The sequence below is a fragment of the Pecten maximus genome, chromosome 12 (assembly GCF_902652985.1).
Source record: "Pecten maximus chromosome 12, xPecMax1.1, whole genome shotgun sequence".
Classification (NCBI taxonomy): domain Eukaryota; kingdom Metazoa; phylum Mollusca; class Bivalvia; order Pectinida; family Pectinidae; genus Pecten; species Pecten maximus.
In genome coordinates, this window is record NC_047026.1 from 18,466,776 (window position 1) to 18,489,276 (window position 22,501).

The window sequence follows — 22,501 nt, forward strand, 5'->3', positions numbered from 1 at the left end:
TGAATATTGTTGATTTGTATATGAAAACAATCTTAATTCTGTAAACATATTAAAATATGTGAATAATAACAGTGAACATATACAGTAAAAGTAACGATTAGAAATAAAATATTTATTTTTTCTTAAACATAGAACTAGAATGAGTCATAACCATGGCTTATTTAGCTAAAATCAAACCAGTCTGCTTTTTATCAGTATCAAAACTAACAGATGGAAGAGAATAGTTCTGTTTCAATTTTTTCTGACAAGCATCTTTCGTTGATACTAGTGCAGTAAGCCATGATATAACAATAAAAAACAGTTATGTAAATTACTTTAAAAAATTGTGAAGATAAAGTACAGTATACAAGAAATTGAATATATTAACAATCATGCTTGTAATAAAAATGGCATCATGATGGTCAAAGCACATGCAAAAACTTTCAATTGATAATCCAAATTCAATCAATCTTTAGTGACATTATAATCACTATTGAAATTAGCATTGATTGAATTTTGATCAAAATTGAAAAAATTTTTTTTTTTGAGATGGCCCTTCACATAGACCATTCAAAAAGGGTTTTGAGATGACCCAAATAATCATGATGCCATGTTTGCAGTTACTTACATTACCATACATCTGCTGATGTATCATACTTAGTAATAGCTACACAAGTAAAATATATACAATGAGGTAACACTGACATTATAGATATTAAACAGGTTGGGAACAGTCTCGATATATTGCACGACATCAACTTTGTATTTGGCAAAAGTGTTCCCAATTAAGACATGATTGATATTTAGCACCTCTTTTGGGTTATTATAAACAACATTTGTTTTGACAGTTCTTAATTTCATGACAAATTTCTTGAAATTTACATCTTCCAGAAAAATGTTGTTTTTTTTATATTGTAAAATCACTGAAAATTGGCAAAAAGTGAAAACTGTTCAAACACATGTGTAAAATATAAAGTTGTCTGACAAAATCAAGACAGCTAGTCTTTAGTTTAGTCACCAAGGGAGTTAATTCCTAGCATGTTCATGGCAAATTCTGCCCCTTTTACCAGATACAAAAAGTTACATTTGTACATTAAAATGTACAGGCAAAATAGATAGGCTGTATAAATATGATATTGAAACTACATATACTGGTACATAGCTTCATGGTGTACTAATATGAATATTCAGAGTTACTTCCCCTTGTTCCAATTCACAAAGTTTACATACGATGCACAGTTATATGTAGTGCAATAATTAGTATGAAGCATATGTGAAGCAAAGCTTCCAATTAATTCTCTTTAGTGCTCAAAGTAATCTTAAATCTGCCGCACAGTTTCTTTATAAGTATACATTTGTACTAAGTTAAAGGATCCACTATCCAATCCAAGAGATTTCAGGTTTTACCTTATCCAAACATTTTAGTAGGATTTATCATGTCAGGTTGGATTCTATGACTTTTTGATTTGCACATTCAAATTATTAAGTAATTAGTTCATCTAACATTAAATTAAAGAGAAGTTTTTTGCCCAGCTTATGACTGAAGAAATATTATGATTTAAAATTGGGTCTTCAAGGTTTTTTTTAAATTTGACAAAATCAATTTTAACTTCAAGTAGATATCAAACCCTTCCCATATGATACATTTATTTCTTCTCCTATTTTTCACTTGCATGCATATTCTATATTGTATATTTCTATACAATACAAAATCAAGGCAAATATTGGATCATCACTACAAGCTCTATAGAAATATAGACTTGTGTTTTTGAGTTTTAAAAAACACTTATGAATACCAATTTTATTGAGGTGTCACTAAAGTTGTAGCATCGTTTTATAATAATATTTCCACAATCAATATAATGATAACATGCTTGTTATGTAAAGCCAAGTAGCAGTAGCCAAATCTATATACAATGCATGTGAAAGAGATACAGGGTAGATTTAAAACTTAATTTAAAATCAACTGCATTTCACTGTAATGATTAACAGATCCTCCAGAAATTTGATACAAACTTTTTTTTTCAAGATTAAAATATAAAATGTACTATCTTCTACTTTCATTTTCCATACACGATCATACTTTGTTTTAATAACAACATAGGACTTACCGCTGTTGTTGTTCCAGTTGGTTTTCTGCGGCATTTCAATCTCTGCTTTTCTAGCCTAAAATTAAAAGGTATAGATTATAAAACGTTTGAAATATAAAAATAAATGCCTTCCTTCCCGTATGCTTTAAAGGAATTAATTACTTAAGACCATGAAAATCTGATAACCTGAAAAAAGATGTTATCAGATTTTATTGTACATAGCCTGTCAGACAGAGAAAATGATGACAAGTATACATGTATTGGAAGAAATTAAAGGTGTGTAATGAAGAGGTCACATGAAATATAATCATGTTATTATTTCATGGGTAAAACAATAGAAATCATGACTATTCAGTTTATGGGTACACCTCAACAAAATATCATTACTTTTCCACTGTGTCATGAAAAACATTAAAATTCAATTTCTTATCATAATTTCATGGACAATATGCAGAATACTACTGTAATGTGGTAGCATAATTATATTGTAATTGTACTCTATACAATTTTTTGAATCAGTAATATTTTTGCTTCAAAATTATACGTTTCATTTTTTATTTCCAAGTAAAAACAATTTCATCCTTTAAGTTAAATGAGATAATTAACTAAAAATAAGTCCAAATTGATATGTTGATATTTCAATCAACTTTACATCTTTTCAATGAAGGCCACGACCAGCTGGTTTATAAATGAAGTATACTTACAGCCAATTCGGCTACCTCAATTTGTCAGCGCATTTATAAATGAAGTATACTTACAGCCAATTCGACTACCTCGATTTGTCAGCGCGTTTATACATGAAGTATACTTACAGCTAATTCGGCCACCTCGATTTGTTAGCGTGTTTATAAATGAAGTATACTTACAGCCAATTCGACTACCTCGATTTGTCAGCGCGTTTATAAATGAAGTATACTTACAGCTAATTCGGCCACCTCAATTTGTCAGTGCGTTTATAAATGAAGTATACTTACAGCTAATTCGGCTACATCGATTTGTCAGCGCGTTTATAAATGAAGTATACTTACAGCTAATTCGGCCACCTCGATTTGTCGACGGACTGTGATGGTCTGAAGAAGTCTCTCCATCTCTAGGGGTCGCTCTCTCATCGGAAAGTTACTCACTTCCAGAGTGGAACGGAAAGCCTGAAATACATACAGAAAGTTTTGTGGTTACAGTTTGAATGCTTTTTGGGGAAAAAATGGATGAAATTATCCTTCCTTGAAACTTTAATTTTCTTAATTCGTTCGCAAATTTTTCCCTATTTTTTCTGTATAGACTGTGTGTCTGTGTTTTTTATTTTTCTTCAAAGTATTACCAAAAAGTTAATGTTTGTAAATAACAAAGGAAATTAATTGTTGTGGCAAGGATAACAAACATTAATAGATTATTATCAATTCCTTACCTGGATAGATCGACCTTTGACCTTCATTTCATCCCAGCATTCCTTCTTGATCATCTCCCTCAGATAAATCTTTGCTAAATTGTCAAATTCAATCTCTTCCTCCACCTAAGAAAATATAAAATTTAAAATCAGCATGATCAAAGGGAGATCATTTAATATAGTGTCTCGCCCAATAAATTGTAACATTCATTTTAACCTATATAGACTAATATATTCAATTTAATGAGTAGTAGTATTTTTCTTTCTGAGCCACAGGAGAATTATGAATACAATTAAAGCTGCTATGTTCACTTCCAACAGCATATATACATGTACATTATATAAAATAGCACCTACAGCATAGAAATTTATCTAATTAAACATCATCGAAATGATCTCTTATCAGACCAAAACTTAATTACATACAAAATAGAGGTGGAACACAATGGAATTTCCTAGGGATGTAAATAATAAATTATTCATGTTAGATTACTAGATAAAAGGAAGAACTCAAACTTTGGGATGGTGGTTCAGTAATAGCGTAAAATATGTAACTTTATTATATAATTATATAAAAAATACACAACAGTTGATTGTTTTAAAATGATCCTATTTAATTACTACACAAAATGAGGCTCCTTTAAAAAAAGACATTTACTCTTTGAACTTCTCCATCAGCTTCTTGCTGCAGTTTGTTCTGTTCTTCAATATCAAGGTCAAATTCATGGCGACCAAGTTTCTCAATGTCTGGAAGAGCCTCATTCTGTTTCAACATGCCTTGAATCTAAAATTAAAAAAAAAGGACTGGCATTAGAATAAAATATTTCACGGAGAAAGTACATGTTTATATACATTGTAACACACCTGTGCTGAAAACAGTACAATTCTAAATAATTTAATATAATTTACAGGAAATAGAAATTTAATATCTAGCAACAAAATTACTTGCACGAATATCATCCAAAGTCGGTAAAAAATTTAAAAGAAATAGATATGAAAAGCTTTATTCATTTAAAAATTTTGAATGCTAAATGTAAAGTTTCTATATAGTTTTCAAAATTAAAACAATGATTATTTATATTCCAGGCTTTTGACGGTTGAAATAAAAATGAAAGTTTGTTTGTTTGACCTCATGATATCTGCAAAATACATTTTGTACTTAAATTTCTAAAGAGTTCATAAAAAAAATTTAAAAAAAAATCTTTACTGTTCGCCTCATCTCTCGAATCTGTCCTCGAAGCTCCTTCTTAACATCTGCAAACTGGTTGTCCTCCTTTTTCAAGTTCTGTCAAAGAGTCAAAAGAAACTTTTTGATAAAATATACATTATGAATAGTTTGATTTGCAACTGAACTATTAAAAATGGAGAAAAAAATTATCTTTGTTAAGCAAGTTTCCATTTTAACATACAAGTAAATTCTTATTTGAAAAATTGAAGTTTATAGTAAAAACATCTTGATTCAAATTGAAATGTGTGTTGGTATTTTCACATTTTCAATTTCCTTTGAACTTATCTGTGCCTGTTCCTTTGATAGGAATATTTTTTCTCAACAAGAGTGTAATAGTTTGGCTGGCCAGAATGAGGCAAGCCTCATGCTGGTCAGTCAAACTCTTACACAAGGGTTGAGATATCTATGTCCATGGTAAAGGCCCATTAATGAACACAATCTAACAAGCATTTAATTGTTAAATATTTCAATGAATTTTTATGAGCAAAATTAATTTATACCTCTATTGACTGGACATTGAGCCACGTAGCATCCGAAGGTGGCACTGGTGTGGGTGTGGTGTAAATTTCATCCGCCTCTCTCGCTGACTGCATAGCTAATGCAATCTGATTGAAAAATGTGTCAACTTTCAAAATTAGAAATTTTATTTACAGGAATTTGATTTCTACCACCAATATAAGTATATCTTTGAAAACGGGCAATATCTATAACTTTGCTACATTTTCAAAATCGTAACTTGGACAAGTAGTGTTTTGGAAGATTTCAATGCATGAAAAAACTTTTTTAAATAATTAGAAGAATTCACATTTAATTGAATTCTAGAGGAAATTTACTGTAAGCCATTTTGAATCTTTAATTGGTTTTGAAAATTCTTAAACTGAAAATAAGAAAAATCCCATAATTTTTTTTAAAAAGAATGATTTAATTGTAACAATTTCGGAACCTGCTTTACCTTATCCTCTTTATCTGCAGTGGTCGATGTAGGTCGTGACCCAACAGACGGCACCCAGTCAGTCATGTTTCCGAGAGCCTCTTCCTCATCTTTCTGGATGGTCATCATTTTGGTTTTTCTGGCTCTGGATGCCTCCATTGCCGACTTAGCCTTCCCTATTCCAGTCGAGGTGAATCTAGAACACAAAAAAAAAAATTGTATAAAGCAAATGTTCTTGGCACATTTAACTGAAGTTTTCATGTACTTAAATTCTACTTTATAGAATATCTATAAAATATGTTTTATTAAATTTTATTATCCACTAGTACACCAAAATGGATATCAGATATTATACAATGTGACGAATTTGATAAATAAGTTTTCATTCACTTGCCTGAGGGACAACTGGCCTACCATTATAACACATTGTCTCATATATATATCGACAGCTGTTGATATGTATACTTCAATGTTGTTAATTTTCATGAGGCAACTATTTTCGGTTGCCCCAGTTGGACCACACCTTGTGAACATTCTACAGTTGATACTTATCTATTCATTTGTTAGTACAATATTTTCCTTGGGGTATATTTTCTTGCTATGATATTAGGAAATCAAACCACCCATTAAGATATCCAACTGTGTAGTATTGTTTGTGTAAAGATTAACAAAGTTTCTTTTTTACTTTGAATTTGTTCTCATATTTTGAAACTCATACATCATATTATACATCATAAAACATCATATTTTTTTGTATCTTTTAGTTGTCCTTTTCTTACTAGATAAAGAATTGTAATTTGGCAATTAAGAAATAAAAAATACTCACGCCCAACTGAAACAAGTGAGAATTCCGTCAAAGCCGGTTGTAAAAATATTCTGACCATCCTCCGAAAATGCAATCACATTCACTCCGCGGTTGTGGAAATCATGTGGAGTGATTGAAATAAATCGGTCCTGAAAAAGCAAAAATAAATAAATAAATAAATAAATAAACATCAACTAGTTAAAAATTGTATAGTCAAATTTGCTTGACATACTTCTTTTAGAAACCAACTTTATTAAGAGACCACCTATGTTAAGAGTCCACCTGTGTTAAGAGACCACCTGTGTTAAGAGACCACCTGTGTTAAGAGTCTACCTGTGTTAAGAGACTACAGACATGCCATTGGTCTGTTTTTAATTAAAGTACTCAGCAACAGTAATATACCATATTTGATACATCCAATTTTTTAGCAATATCTGTAGCAACATTATGACATGTAGTCAACTTTGCATGTACAGTGTATTGTCATTTACAATAAAGTTTATTTTCTCACAATTTTAAAAACATATTACTTCTCCTCTCTCTTATTTTGCAAAAAAAAAATTAGGCTAACAATTAATTCTTATCTTTTTTGTAATTGGGCATGACTGTAATGTTGCAAAATCCTGCAACTCAGTGATTAATGGTGAAATCTAATGATCGACATCCATGTCTCTAAGGTAGCACACCACAGTAAGACAGCCTGGCCATGGGCAATTTTTTTGTTAAGCAAATAACTCCTGTATTATGATATGTATAAAAAATGAAAAAATAAATGTACACTATAATTGGTATATCCAGTATGAAGTAGTACATACAGGCTTCACATTTATTAAAACAAAAATCAATAAATTGGTTCCGGATTTTAAATATCCGGATTTTCCGAACGTGTGTTTACACAGGAAATTTAGTTTGGCCTACAGCGCAAAATGGAAGCCCACAGAAAAGGTAAGATAGCGGAAAAACTTAATTTACAACATATGTCCAAACAAGATTAATTCTGTCTTTGGGATAGAGATATTTAATTTTAAATAGGTTTCAGAAAAAAAATTGTGTAGAGAATTGTGCCATTTTGGGTCAAATATCATAATATTTTGCAATTTTTGAGAATTTTTTAAGCTGTTACCATGGTATTCACAGCTCTAAAAATCACAGAAAATATCAGTTTACTTATCCTTCAGAGCTCTATTAAACTTGCAAATGTTGTACAGACTTCAAATATATATACTTTATAAGAGGTTATATGTAAGGTTAACTGGCAATGTTTACATATCTAAAGCATGTGCCATATTTTTCAGAATTTGGCATTTTTACTGTACACTGCTACCTTATAAGGGCTGAAAAATGTTATTTTTTGGAAATTGTGCTTAATTATGCTTGATTAAGCTTCATTTTAGTTCATTATTGCTCAAAAATGCATAAAAACAATTTAAAACTTGTTTATTATCAGGCTTGTCATATTAGAGGAATCAAGGGAGGTAACTCGCATATTTACCCATTTTAAGGGTGGGTTAATTAAGCATAATGTTAATGAGTCAGTGTAAATTGAAAAGATATTCTATGTTTTATAACAAACCCAAAATAACTTATTGGGTATCTAACAAACCATATAGACTGAATTCTGGTTTGTTTTACCTGATTTATTACCCCGTATCCATGGAAACTATTACAGTAAGTGTTATTTTTTGAAATATTTGGTGAAACCATTATTTTCAATTTATTTATCAATGGTAAGCATGTAATTTCAATTGATGGAGTGTACGGTTGATACAATATTGTCAATTATTGTCACTTCCTTCGGTAAAGCAGAAAAAATAGCATTTTCCGCATAAAATGGGATCAGCGGACACTTTCATATGATCATTGGTACATATCTGAATTACCGGGGTGGAAACAGATGACTGTGATGTCATAGGCATGACATTTTGAAATCTTGGATGTCATGTCATGATTTATCAGTTAGAATATTGCATGTGTTGCTAAGCTGAGGTTTGGAAAGGAATTTGGTTATTTATTATGACACCATTGAGTATTTATGACGTCATAGATACCATCTGATGACGTCATAGTTACTGATGACGTCATGGTAACTATGACGTCATATTACAAGGCTAAATTTGATAGTTGTATAGTATTTTTTGCTTGATTACATGCACAGAGACTCAAAGTACCACATTCAACTCAAAACACAACTTTATTCAAGAGATATACAGAATTATGGGAGTTTTCATCTTTAAAATTACCTCCCCTTATTACTGGATTGGGAGAAAAAGTTGTCAAAATACACCTCTCAGGGAAATCAGCAATACTCGGTGACTATTAAAGATACACAGTAACCCGATATGTCATTTTGTTCGTCGGAACATATTCTAGACATTCATGGGGTTTTTAGTAAAATTAGAATTAACAAAAGTGATGTATAAGGTAGCACACCACAGTAAGACAGCCTGGCCATGGGCAATTTTTTTGTTAAGCAAATAACTCCTGTATTATGATATGTATAAAAAATGAAAAAATAAATGTACACTATAATTGGTATATCCAGTATGAAGTAGTACATACAGGCTTCACATTTATTAAAACAAAAATCAATAAATTGGTTCCGGATTTTAAATATCCGGATTTTCCGAACGTGTGTTTACACAGGAAATTTAGTTTGGCCTACAGCGCAAAATGGAAGCCCACAGAAAAGGTAAGATAGCGGAAAAACTTAATTTACAACATATGTCCAAACAAGATTAATTCTGTCTTTGGGATAGAGATATTTAATTTTAAATAGGTTTCAGAAAAAAAATTGTGTAGAGAATTGTGCCATTTTGGGTCAAATATCATAATATTTTGCAATTTTTGAGAATTTTTTAAGCTGTTACCATGGTATTCACAGCTCTAAAAATCACAGAAAATATCAGTTTACTTATCCTTCAGAGCTCTATTAAACTTGCAAATGTTGTACAGACTTCAAATATATATACTTTATAAGAGGTTATATGTAAGGTTAACTGGCAATGTTTACATATCTAAAGCATGTGCCATATTTTTCAGAATTTGGCATTTTTACTGTACACTGCTACCTAAAATGTTGAATTTAGGGACCATACTTACCATGGTTGAAGTTGCCCTGATCATGACAGAGCCGTCAGAGCCACAGGTGGCAAGCCATTTACCATGGGGAGACAACTGTAGTTTACCCCCTGGAAGCTGGTGACCCTGGAATTCAGCCTCAGGTAAAACTGCCACAGGTTTACCCTAGTGAAGCAAATAATACACATTTTAAATGGTCACATTTTACAAGTTTTTAAGGGAAACTTTCCTTAACGAATTTAGTATATTTACGACAATTTAAGTTTTTTTTTTTTCCTTTATTGCACTGCTTGGAACCCTCTACTACTGAACATGCTTTGTCATTCTACTAATGTAATCTAATGTAACACATATTGTGGAATTTTTTATCCAATTTCTCTTTGAACTTTTTCAACAACTTACTGCTTGAAATACAAAATCTTGAATACAGAAACAACAAAGAAGAATACTTACATCGGGTGTTTCGGCAGGGAGACTAAGCTGGTGGATTCGGCGGGAATTCTGTGCCATGGTGTATACAGTTTGATTCTCACCGATGGCTGCTCCATAACTTGGTGTGGAGAAAGTCATTGAAAGTTTCTTGATGGAGGCATCCTTGAAGTCATATTTCAAACTGTTTACGTTCTTCTTCAAATCTGAAATCCAAAGAAAAAAAAAACAGAATGAAACTTCACAATTGTTTGTATTTCTTTTTTTTCCTGTCATTTTTTTTTCTTCTTAATTTCATTGTTATACCTACCTTTTTTGCTATATTTGAATGTTTTTCATACAATTCAGTGACAAACCAATTACTTTGACTCAGATTGTGGTAATATTTAAAAAAAAAAAAATGAAAAAACCAAAAGTAAATGAATAAATAAAACAAAAAGAAAAAGAAAAAAACCATTTACATGTTCCTTTTAATCTGAGCCTGCATATATCCCATTGTTTTTTCTGCATTGTTTTTTCTTAGGAAACAAAACATACTTGTTTTGGATGCTTTATAAAGATTTTTTTATACCCTGTCACCTATTATTCCCACTTCTGATACCAAGAATAGCCTATTTGGTATCAGGTGTGGGTGTGACTGTTTAAATTTATATGTGTTATTTTATTTCTGATGTCACATCAATCTTCTTGACACAATATTAATATTAGCCAAATTAAGTGACAAATTAATTGTTAAATACAATACATTTCTCAATCATATTAAAAGAAAAATTACAGCCATCATTATAATACAGAACAAAAATACACATAAAACTTCATTAAACTTTTCAAAATTAAGAATGAATTGCAGTCTCAACAATTTAATTCCACGTGTATACTAGCTTATGGTTGTGAACCTCTTATATTACAATTTTCTAAGACAATGACTCTGATGAATGCAATGAAACTAGTTCATTTGTTTTATCTATCCTGGAATATATTTTGAATGTTTCATGAAATAGTTCAAATCATTGTTTAAATCAAATTCAACCACAACACAAACATAATGTCACATTTTATAATTTGAAAATATTTTTACCGTTTTGGTCTTAATCAAGGATCTTAAATGAGTGGCTATGTTTTTGAAATATATTAAATAAGTTCAATAATTTGCTATGTCATGTTATTTTGAATTAATTAGTTATTGAACTCTTTCAATAAATTCCATAAGACAATGCCACGAGTCAGCTCTGTTTATCACAAAACTTGTATTTATGAGAATATAAGTAAAAATTCCAAATCAATTTCTATATACGGTAAGTAGGCAAATTTTGACTTAGGACTGTATGGGTTTTCCTATAGAGACAATCATGGTATGTTATAAAATATATTGTCACAACAGAGTTACTACCCATGTTGTATGATATTTATGATAGCCGTATTACATGTAAACAGGCCAGTTATATGATAAAAGCAATGAAACCTACAACATTTCCACATATGATTAATAATGAAATGAAGATTAAATGAAAATAATTGCCATTGATTTATAAAAAACATAATGTTTCTTATCACACCACCAAATCATCACTTAAGAATTAGAAAAGATCCAAAACCCTACACACTTCCACCGTGGAATCTCCAAAACCCTACACTCTTCCACCGTGGACACCAAAACCCTACACACTTCCACTGTGGAATCACCAAAACCAATATTAGTGTTTGTTTTGTTCTCCTGTTTTACAGGTGGTCCTTTTCCTGACAACTATACATACCTTCTGCAGACAATGACCCCATGTCAAATGCCTTAAAACTTGACTTTTCTATTGAGTGACAAGTTCAAGGTCATTTAAGTTCATTACATGATAAACAAAAGTAAATGTTTGGTAAAACATTCAACTGACTAAGACAAAACACTTTCAGAAGTTCAGGTTAATACTGGTCCAAAATCTGGATTTCAGAGTTCACATCAGTGAAGTAATAATAGAATGAGATCACAGAGAGTTTTTCATAAGTTCCAAAAAGAAATGTAATTCTTATACAGCCATTGTTATAAGTGATTTAATAAATGACACTCACCGCCAACCACTTCATCTGAGAGTTCAAAGGATATCATATTTGTAGCGCCATTTCGCTTGTTTCCTGAGTTATTGGCTGTCACTGCGACTTTAAGCACATCCTTTTCTGTAATAGTTGAGATAGACTGGATTTCTCCGACAATGGCTGTTGAAAAATAAACATCATGAATTGAAATAAAAGATTCTTAAAGAAAAAGTCACAATATATAGACCTACTGCAATTCGTGATTGCTAAGTGAATGAGAAGGAAAATATTTCCCTTGGGAAAAAGTCTTGCTTCTGAGTAAGGGGTACCAATTCATAAAGTTACACAGAGTCACTTTAAAAAAAAAAATCTTTTTAGCAGTATTAATTGTCTGCAACCATTCATTTTAATAGTAAATTATTGAAGAAACTGGGACCAAACTTATACTGCAAATACAATTGCATTTTAAAAAACATACTGTAAAATTCCAATTGAATTTAATCAATGTTGAAACTATATGAATACATCTTTTGACAAAATTTAAACAGAAATAATTATATTAATATCAAGTTATTTTTGAAATGAATAAAAAAATAATGAAATCACATTGGATTTCAACTATAAAATTGTATCAGACCCCAGTTTCCTAATTCCCCAACTTAAGGAAATCTGTCGAAAGGCAGGGATTATTGGATTAAGGAAAGTTCCTGAACTAAGATCTAAAAACTAGGAACTTTCCTTTAATTCTGTGATGTTTTTTTTTTCCTATGGGATAAGTTTAAGCTGAGCGATGAGGACTTTCCTTAGTTAATGAAAGTTTGGCCAGAAACATTAATGATATAAGAATATATGACTTACATGTGAACCCAATCGGAGTAAAATTCTTGGAAGGTCTGCCGTCAAGGATGAAGACATTTCCATCATCTGAACCAGCCAGTAAATAACGACCAATGTTCTCAAATCTGTCAGAAAATACAATAATTATGCATCAAAACTAAAAAGTGTAATACATTGATTGTATCTGTGCACTAAAATAATTATTTGGAAGGACAGACAGGTTGGTTTTAAATATTAAAACCAATAACATGTAATTCTTCTTGAGGATATGTGAAACTCTATTTTATCAGCTTGTAATAAAATGTTATAAGAAAAAAAAAAAAAAAAATGAATAACAAAGATAAATAAATCACTTTAAAATCAACAAAATTATTCAAAATTCATTCTATGAGATGTCCTGTTGTATACTCACACAAGATGTGTTATCGGCATTTCAAATAATCTGACAGAGGAGACCACACGAGGTTGCTCGATGTCTGTGAAGTCAAGGAAGTAAATGAATCCATTCCCAGCTCCTACAGCAGCAACCCTCACCATTGGGCTACATGCTATACACTGTGCCTGAAGTTAAAAGACATTAATCATATTATCATATTTATCCACAATTTCGACCCTCTTTATATTTTAAAACTTTAAAATAACAGACTTAAAGTTGATGACAAAAAGCCCTCTCCAAAATTGAATGCTACATTTTACTCTAGGGTGGAGGTTCTCAAGATAAGTGTCACTGATTCGGAATGGAATGGGACATTATGGGATGTGACAGACTTGAGACACATACAAAGTAAGCATTGGTGGAGACAGCTTCAGTGTACATACGGGTACATGTTTGCTTACTACATGAGCTGGGATGAAAGCATAGGAAAAGGGACATAACTCATTAACTGCCACAAAATTAGACAGTGAAATAAGATAGTCAAATCCAAAACTTCAGCTCAAGTGTGGGGTGATTACACAAAGTTTTGACAAAAATGTAGGAGGAATTGACCTGACAAAATCCTGACAGACAGACAGATGGACCAATGGATAGTCAGCCTGTTTCCATATGGTATATCCCCTGTAATGTTGTTGCAGAGGGTATAATTTAAAGATATATTCATGGTCTGTACCTGAAATCCAATGGAGACGGATGATTGGAGGAAGCCTTTATCAATCGACCATAACTGGACTTCGCCATCTTCACGCACAGACTGAAACAAAGAAAATAGTAAATACAATTCTCCATATTATGCTTTAGTATTTCTATTGTAACAGGAGAGGTAAAATGTATCAACCAGACTGGGACTCGAACCTGGGACCTCGGAACTCTAGACCAATGCTTTTACCATTGGCCACCTGGATTCAGTCTAGTCCAGTCCTGCTACACTTTAGGGCAGTTTTATTAGTGTTACATAACCTGTCTCTACTTTAAATCCCTGTCTATATATTGGTAATGTTTGTCCCAGAATTTCCCCTCTAAATAGCACTTGGAATGTTTCTAATCTAGGTCTTATATATTCTGAAAACTGGAATTAGTTCCTATTCTTTGTATCAGGGTATAAAGCAAAAATTAAATAAAATTTACAAAAGAAAGTTAATTGTTAAGCTGAGGCACTATCAAGAAACAATTCACAGTTTTCCTGTAAAATGTTGACAATATAAGTACATGTATATCTATAACATGTTATAGGAATATGTTCATCCTTTTTAAAGCAGGTCATGAAAAGGAAATTTAGAAAACTGATTAGAATGATCAGTGGATTACAACATTTAAGGTTGTATGCCATCTTAGGACAATTATATGCATCTTCTAATAAAAGAGTTCTAAATGTTTCTTGTCATTTCAACTAAAAATTCTTTTTATAAAACATATTTTAAAAGTTTTATACTTATTGGTCACAGTAATGGAATACTGTAAATAATTTCTGCATCAACCAGTACTCACAGCAATATATTCGTTGCCGGACATACAGCTCATGCCCATGTAATTTCCATAGTGGATATTCTTCAGTTGCCTCATGGACTCAGGTGCCCCAGCCTCATATAGAAACAGGGATCCCTGTGGAAACGAGGACATACTCCAGTAAATCAACAATTTATATTATAATCATCACATAACAATGCAATATAAACAATTGTTCTCTATAATCTCTAGGATACCTTTAACATGTTACATATAAGACAAAGAATAATTATGATAAACTGAAAACAACAATAGGCTATTGTGTATTTTTATAATTCAAGAAGTTAACATTCTTCACTCTATAACATCCTCCAAAAGTCTGAGCTTTTTCATCTATTAAACTTTAATAATTTGAATAAACAATTACTGCATTCCAAACTTTTCTATCATATTGTGCTTTACACTAACTTTCAGTTTTACAGGTCATCCTTTTCAAGTTGCTGTTATTATTTTCATCCGTTTGATTTAATCATTAAATTTGATAGTACAAAAACATATACATATGTACTTTGCCCTTTTTGTGACAATCAGTATAGGTGTGTATACTTTCTGCAATACAAATAAATTATGTAACTGGTAGTCATTGTAACTTGTATTTTTCCATCTTATTAGCATACTTATACAGTTTGCACTTTGTACCTTTGTTGAGCCCAGTGCGACATGGCGGTAACTGTGTGAAAATGCCAGTGAAGAGATCGGGAAACCAACACGGCTCTGCTCAACAACTTGAAATTCATCAGATTTCAGATTTATCAGTCTCAAAACGCCATCCTGTATGGGAAATAAGCATATACTTTTTTAATTAACTGTATAAAATTTTTATTTTGTAAATTTACTTTTACGGAAATGTAGTTTTAACCTACTGTGACTGATTCTATATTTTTATCCAAAATAAGGGTTAGTGCATTTTTGATCAAGTCATGGTTAAAAGATAATGCTATGTTTTATTTCCATGATTCTGCATTTATCCTCAGATAAGCCCCCTCCTCTTGCATAAAAAAAAAGAAGGAGGGGGCTTATTTGTGGGGGGAGACTTGCTTTCAGTTAAATGCAGTAATGAATTCAACAAATTAAAAATAAGAAAATATTCTCCTAATAAAAACATCTTATTATCATTTTGTTTTATACATCCCTCTATTGTTTATGAGTTAAATTAGATAAGGACAGCTTCTATAACAGGTGAGTACAGAGCAAACATTTACCTTTCTTAGGACCCCAAGTATATTTCAGGAAGAGTTCAATAATTTTAAAGTTTAAAAGAATCACCCATCATACCTCTCCTGCAGCATAAAGTCCCTTTTGATGAAGTCCAATACAATCCAAACTTCCCTCGAGCATCATCGAGCTCAAATCATCTGTCACTGCAACGTAATGAGACGATTTGTTAAAAAACTTTTACATTACTTTCAAATAGTATCTAGGATAATATTCAAAAGCCATTTTCTATTTCATTTTAAGTGGGGTTATTCTACATACAAATGATACAGTAATATTTTGAAAAATAAGCCATCACTACTTATACATTGTATTTTAAACTAAAAAGATTTATATAGATTTATATTTCATAGAATCAGGTACTTTACAGAGCTTCTAAAAATGACCAAATATATTTCAAACATATTCATTGAGGCAAAATTTAAGAATTAAAAAAAAATGAAAAATATCATGCAGGCTAACTTTTTTAAAATACCACTTAATTTACTTACAGAAATAAAAAACCAATTAAGCTTGCATGCAATATTTTACTGATACATAATTTTCATTGAGAAAAAATAGCATGCAATGCTGTTATACATGTCCAGAGTTATCTCCCTTTAACATTTAATAATTTAACCTAGAGTTAAAAATGGTATCTTTTTCCTTTTAAAAGTGTTACAATTGGTCAATTATTTTTTTTAACAATTTAATAATTTAAAGTGTATTTAACCTACTTTTCAAATGGAACTTTATGGTGGCATATACAAGGGACTTCGAATAGACCACAAAATATGTCCCTGGATATTCATTCATACTGAATATGTTACAGCAGATATCATTTTCATCAAAATGTTGCATATGTTTTTACCTTTCACCTTGGTTGGTGAATCCCAAATGAACAAAACAATCACAAACATTTCATAAACACTAAATTTAATACTGACATCATCAGATACCCACGATTGATTGCACATTGCACTAGGCTAACACTACACTACACTATAAGTGTAGGGTTACTGTAGTTCAATCAACTGTGGATATTTGCATTAATTAGTAAACAACATTTAAGTCTAGCAGCTCAAGAGTCAATAGGTATTTATCTCAAAATTTATGTTTAGCAGCTTCACTAATTATATGAAATATGAAAGTCATTATAACAACAAAAAAGACCTCAAATTGTTTGAAAGCCAAACAAATGTTGATTATGAATTAACAACTTACTGAAAGTGAATGGAGGAATCAATAATTATTTTTTCAGCGATAAATCATTTTAATTTCAAACTTTATCATTTTTGTAGGGCTTTCTACTTTGAAAACTGATTCTACATCATTTACAGATTAATTTCTTCAGAATTTCATACATTCTTATGAATAAACTATCATCTAAACAGGATTCTTTCTCCTATAGCATTTGCGAAAAAAAAAAATCTTTCTAGCTGTTTTACAAATATTTCTCTGTAATTGTTTTCACTAAACACCTACATCTAATTATAACAAGTTCAGTGTTCTAGTGTGAAAATGAAATACAGCTACAAATTACCACCCTGAAAAATCAACCTCAAGTCAAACTTTGTTAACCCAATGGTGGTGTTAAATTATGATCTCTAAGATTTTTATTTCTAAAATCTTACATTTGGTAGATTGGGACCAATTTACATTATAAATCATCAATAATTCATTGAAATAAAATTATGCATAATTTGAATACTATTTAATCTTAATTCAGTCCCATTTTTGTCTATGTTTAGCAAAGTTTGACTTTAATTCGTAAAACACACAAAATACCTGTGTCCACTACAAGAAACAGGTCACAATGTATTTCTCCATCAGCAATATGGAGATATTGTTCAGGTATTGCTCTAATTCTATATACCTCGGCACACATTTGATTATACATAAAACAAAGCATACAAGTTATTTTCCATATTCAATAACAACAAAGCATTATAGGCACTGAAACACAATCCAATAATTGTAATTGTATCCATCCCAAAAAAACTTTTAGAATTAATCAATTTGATTCAATTGGATCATTTCAATGTTCATTGTTTTCAGATTTTTACACAATTTATTTCTGTTAGAACAATTTTTAATTAAATAATCACAACATATCTAATCACTAAGGTGTAAATAAACAAGTTGAAGATGAACATTTTGATTTATATTTTGATAATCACATTGAAAAGTTTAATAACTCTTAGTATATCAACTGTATAACAATTTATAGATATCAACCTGCATCATGGACACCCAACATTCAGGCTTTTTGGCTTCATTAATCTTTAGATGTCTCCATTGACATTTTTTTCATAAAACCTATAAAAATCTATCAATCTTAACAAATTAAAAGATTCCCTAAAAGCTTAATATTAAATTTATTAGCTATTTAAATAAAAATTTTCAAATTTCATTTTTTCTTGATTTGTCATTTTCTTTTAATTTCAATTTTTCTTGATTTTGTATTTTTCTCTTTATCTTTTTTTCATATTTCATTTATTTCTGATTTAAATTTTTGTCTAATTTCATATCTAGATTATCATTAAGTTCACAATCCTTTTTCACACCCAAATTAACAAAGTGTTTTGTTAATATCATGTCTACTGCACACAAATACACTATATACCAATAATATTCACACTTATAATCATACTACTGACGAGAAAGTCGAAAAATATACACGACAAGCCGCTATGTATGAAGTCTTACCATTGGTACCCATGCGAACACTTTTCTTCGCTCCTAGTAGTGCAATTTAAATTCATTACATATAAAATAAATTTATATCAATAATAGGTATTTTTTCATTACTTACTACTGAAGCTAAGATACATGACATATCACAACTGTTCTGTGTAAGAATGTATCATGTAATATGACATATCAACACTTACTGGGCAATTGGAAGATTTCTCTCCAAATGAGAAAAGGATGTAGGGACTGACTAGCACTAGAAATCTCAATTTTTGAAGGAAAATTATACGAAAGAGATCATAAAAAATGGGGAGGCCCAGGTGAGTCCACTGCCCATCTGCTAGGATCACCCTGGGGCAAGATTTAGGGCTTTTACCCATGGTCTTGCTGAAAAATCTCATGGAAAAACTCAAAATATGTTTTTTTTATAGGAAATTCTTATCCATTTTCTTAAAAACTCTAGAGTTCTCTCATAACCATATTTGTTCTAATAAAAGTGGCATTGCACATAATATGACCTTTTACAGAAAGATATATCAGGGGCAAACAATATGATGGCAATTTAAGTTATCCAAAAAACTTACACTTTATTTCCCCTGTACATGAATATATGGTAACTTACTTGTCTGACCAAGGTCGGCCATAGATGGACCTCTGCTGGCACTTGCTGCACTGGTGGCCCTGGAGAGTGGCGTCTCAGCCCTAGGAGGAGGATGGTAGACCACTCTGGCTTTAAATGTCTCCCCATCAACCTGAAAGTATTAAATCATTTAAAAATGCTAGAGTCATCACAAAATGTAAACAGAATGCTATTACCCCTCTTCAACTTCATTAAGAGGGCATAATTTCATCGCATGTTGGGATAACAAAAAAAGAAATTGAGATTCACCATAAAAAGTTCAACATTAACATGCTGTACCTTTAAAAGATGTCCTCCTCTACATCCAACATATATATCTCCAGATGTGGTCCAGGCCGTGGATGAGGGTACCACACGCGGTGACCTGTCCTGAATATCCTCCAGATGGTCATCCATGTCTCCCACCAGACCTGCAATGGCTGCCTTAGGGACCTCCACAGTGTATCGACTCATGCGTGTTGATGCGCGTGATTGACTCTGATCCTTTTCCTTCTCTTCTTCCCACCAGGATGAGTCCTCATGAGGCAACTTTACCTTCCTGTAATTTAGTGTAATATATTTCAATGATCAATTGTAGTAAAAGATTGTTGCTACAGCACTAATGGTTTTCTGGTTGATATATATGTGACATCAAATATCTAAGCTACTTGTATCTTGTAATATATGTGATAAAAACTTACAAAGATGTATTTATAATTTGCTGTATCTTTCATTTTTAATCACCTGTAATATGTTATCATATATCATGTATAGACATTAAAAAATTATTTATAAAAAGAAAATCTAGTGTGTCTCATAAAAGTCATAAAATGATTGAAGTTAACATAGTTTTTAAGTCTCATCTACCTCATTGATATTTATTTTTATGATAATTAACGGAACTTACTGGGGTTGCAGCATATAGGCATCATTACTCTGTTCCATTTGCCAAACTGTCAGTTCTTTCTCAGTTCCAATGCAGATCTGACGCCAGTTCCCAGGATTAAACTGAATACACCTTACTGGGGAGTTGGACACTTGTACGGATGTCAATTTAGTTCCAGTGGTGTATTTCCTTAATTAACAATAATAAAATTTTATATCAACATGTACATAATTGTTTCATCAGGTTAGATCAAGTTTACAACTTGTCAGTTTTGTTTTAAATACTCAAAAGTAAAGGCAGACTGTTAAATATAAATGTGACACATACTGCCTTCTGTATCAGTAAGCTAAGTTAAATCTTTAAAAAAACCATCAAATTTTATAATTCATTGCATTTAAAAAAACAATATCAGTTCATTATACAATGTATTGGTTATTACGAATGACAAATTTATATTTTCAATCCATGTATTGCAACCACATTAAAAAATTAATAATTCAAATTCGTACCAGAAAGTCAACTCAAAATCTGGGACTCCAGAAACAGTGGCCAAATATTCACTGGTAGAAAACAGAATGTTGTTGTACTCAAGTTTGGTACCACCTGTAAATAAAAAATTCAAAATCAACTACTGTATGTAATTGGAAAACAGATAACTGACTTTTGATAATGAAACAAATCTTAACTTTAATAAAAATAATATTGGAATATCTGTCCAAAATTTTCTGTTCCTTTTCTATAAAAAAACAACAACAAACTAAACCCCAAAACAAAACATTATCTCCAATGCAATATGTACACATATCATGATTTCAAGACTGTATTTTATTCCTTATAAATGGTAAAACCTTCAAGAAGTTTCTAATGTTTATGCAACAGATGTGACAAGTCCAGGAACACATATTTCTGATACTTAAAGAAAAGAAAAAAAAAAGAAGAAAATTCAACTGCTACTTGTTTAAAGTTTACCTTCAATAACTCCCAGCTGACGAAAGGTTGGGTAGACAAAGACAAATATTTTTGGATCAATGCATTTTTCAGCAACAGCAAAGCATTTAGCATTAGGATGAACTGCAAAAGGTCCCACTCCATTTCCCTTGAAATTGAATACAGTCTCTGCTCCATCTTCAGCAACAAACTTCACATTGCTTCCACACAAATAACAAAGAACATCTTTGTCCACATAAACTGCAGGTGCCCCAGAATAGCCTTGGGCCCAACTGGAAAGAAAATGAGATAAATGGATCATGGCACAGTATAAGTTGCTTTCAACCAACTCAATGTAAAAAAAAATCTTCGTCAGCTCTTTATGCTAGTTAACTAGAGGTTCCTATTTGATACTAAGCTAAGTAATGAAAGTATTTACTGAGCAGAAAGCATGATTCGGCTCAATGGAATTTCCCATAGAACCAGCTAGCATGCAGTATCATGTAGACTCTACAAGTTGGAAATCATGAGATTACTAGTTTAAACCCCAGTATGGGTGCATATTTTTTCACTACTCTTCTCTATTATATTGATACAATTTCTTTACAATAAATATACTACAAAAATATGAAATCTGTTCACCAATAAAGTAAACTGTCTCTTTGGTAACTTCTGATTGATAAACTGTATACATATTATTTTCTATTTCAATAGTTTGTGTGCTGTCTTTTTATGTACACATACAATATCTCTCAATGCCTTAAGCATGCTTGCTATATTTTTCTTGATGAAAATGGTTTATAGTCGGTTATACAACTCCTTTAAATGTCTGTCGTTTGTATTCAGCACACACTGTACTGTAGTGTAGGTGTAGAGTACACAGTAATTGTAGGCATGTGGAGTCAAAGTTCAAACTACCCCTTAGAGAATTAAGTGTGCTGTTTTCGAAGATGGTATTTTAATGAACATCAACTATATTTAACAAGGTTCTTTCATCTTAAATGGAAAAGGGAAAGGTTTCCGTTTCCCTGATTGATTGTAAACAAGCGGCTGAGTACGGCCACCTGCTTATGGCTCTGTCGGTCATATTATCCCATAAAATACACCAATTCTCCGATTTCCAAAAACTGACAACGCTTCTGTGATGTTCACTGAACTTCGAAAATGTGATCCATATACTTACGACAATTCCAACGTCCCGATAGCATCCATATTTCAAATGCAGTCAGTTTCTAATCCAGACGGTCAACCATCTTTGTTGGATTGTTGCTAGGTAAAGTTGTGATCTCGTAGAACATCGCGAACATTGCGATAATCTCGTTTCAGAAAAAAATAAGCAATTAAATATGTCGTTCGTTGCAATAGAAAGATAGTTTTTTCTTTTTGACAACTTAATGCATATAAAGATATGAAAATATAAAGTCTTTGAAAGAACAGATATTTTGCTTGTAAGTTT

General features: G+C 31.3%; 1 protein-coding gene across 1 annotated transcript in view; it reads right to left on the reverse strand.

Annotated features, from left to right (window-relative positions):
- Positions 1-22,334, reverse strand: part of LOC117338897 (cilia- and flagella-associated protein 43-like) — a 40,876-nt gene extending 18,542 nt beyond the window's left edge. Inside the window, exons 1-24 of the mRNA XM_033900262.1 lie at positions 22,229-22,334; positions 21,088-21,338; positions 20,628-20,721; positions 20,140-20,307; positions 19,533-19,791; positions 19,236-19,365; positions 18,629-18,661; positions 16,001-16,086; positions 15,365-15,496; positions 14,708-14,821; positions 13,893-13,973; positions 13,196-13,344; positions 12,805-12,908; positions 11,983-12,126; positions 9,949-10,130; positions 9,517-9,660; positions 6,439-6,566; positions 5,634-5,808; positions 5,182-5,286; positions 4,661-4,738; positions 4,112-4,237; positions 3,475-3,579; positions 3,098-3,214; positions 2,038-2,145 (exon numbers count right to left, since the gene is read on the reverse strand). Coding sequence (XP_033756153.1) covers positions 2,038-2,145; positions 3,098-3,214; positions 3,475-3,579; positions 4,112-4,237; positions 4,661-4,738; positions 5,182-5,286; positions 5,634-5,808; positions 6,439-6,566; positions 9,517-9,660; positions 9,949-10,130; positions 11,983-12,126; positions 12,805-12,908; positions 13,196-13,344; positions 13,893-13,973; positions 14,708-14,821; positions 15,365-15,496; positions 16,001-16,086; positions 18,629-18,661; positions 19,236-19,365; positions 19,533-19,791; positions 20,140-20,307; positions 20,628-20,721; positions 21,088-21,338; positions 22,229-22,257 — 3,042 coding nt within the window. The 5' untranslated portion in view covers positions 22,258-22,334. The remainder of the gene's footprint in view (positions 1-2,037; positions 2,146-3,097; positions 3,215-3,474; positions 3,580-4,111; positions 4,238-4,660; positions 4,739-5,181; positions 5,287-5,633; positions 5,809-6,438; positions 6,567-9,516; positions 9,661-9,948; positions 10,131-11,982; positions 12,127-12,804; positions 12,909-13,195; positions 13,345-13,892; positions 13,974-14,707; positions 14,822-15,364; positions 15,497-16,000; positions 16,087-18,628; positions 18,662-19,235; positions 19,366-19,532; positions 19,792-20,139; positions 20,308-20,627; positions 20,722-21,087; positions 21,339-22,228) is intronic.
- Between the last annotated feature and the right edge of the window lie 167 nt (positions 22,335-22,501).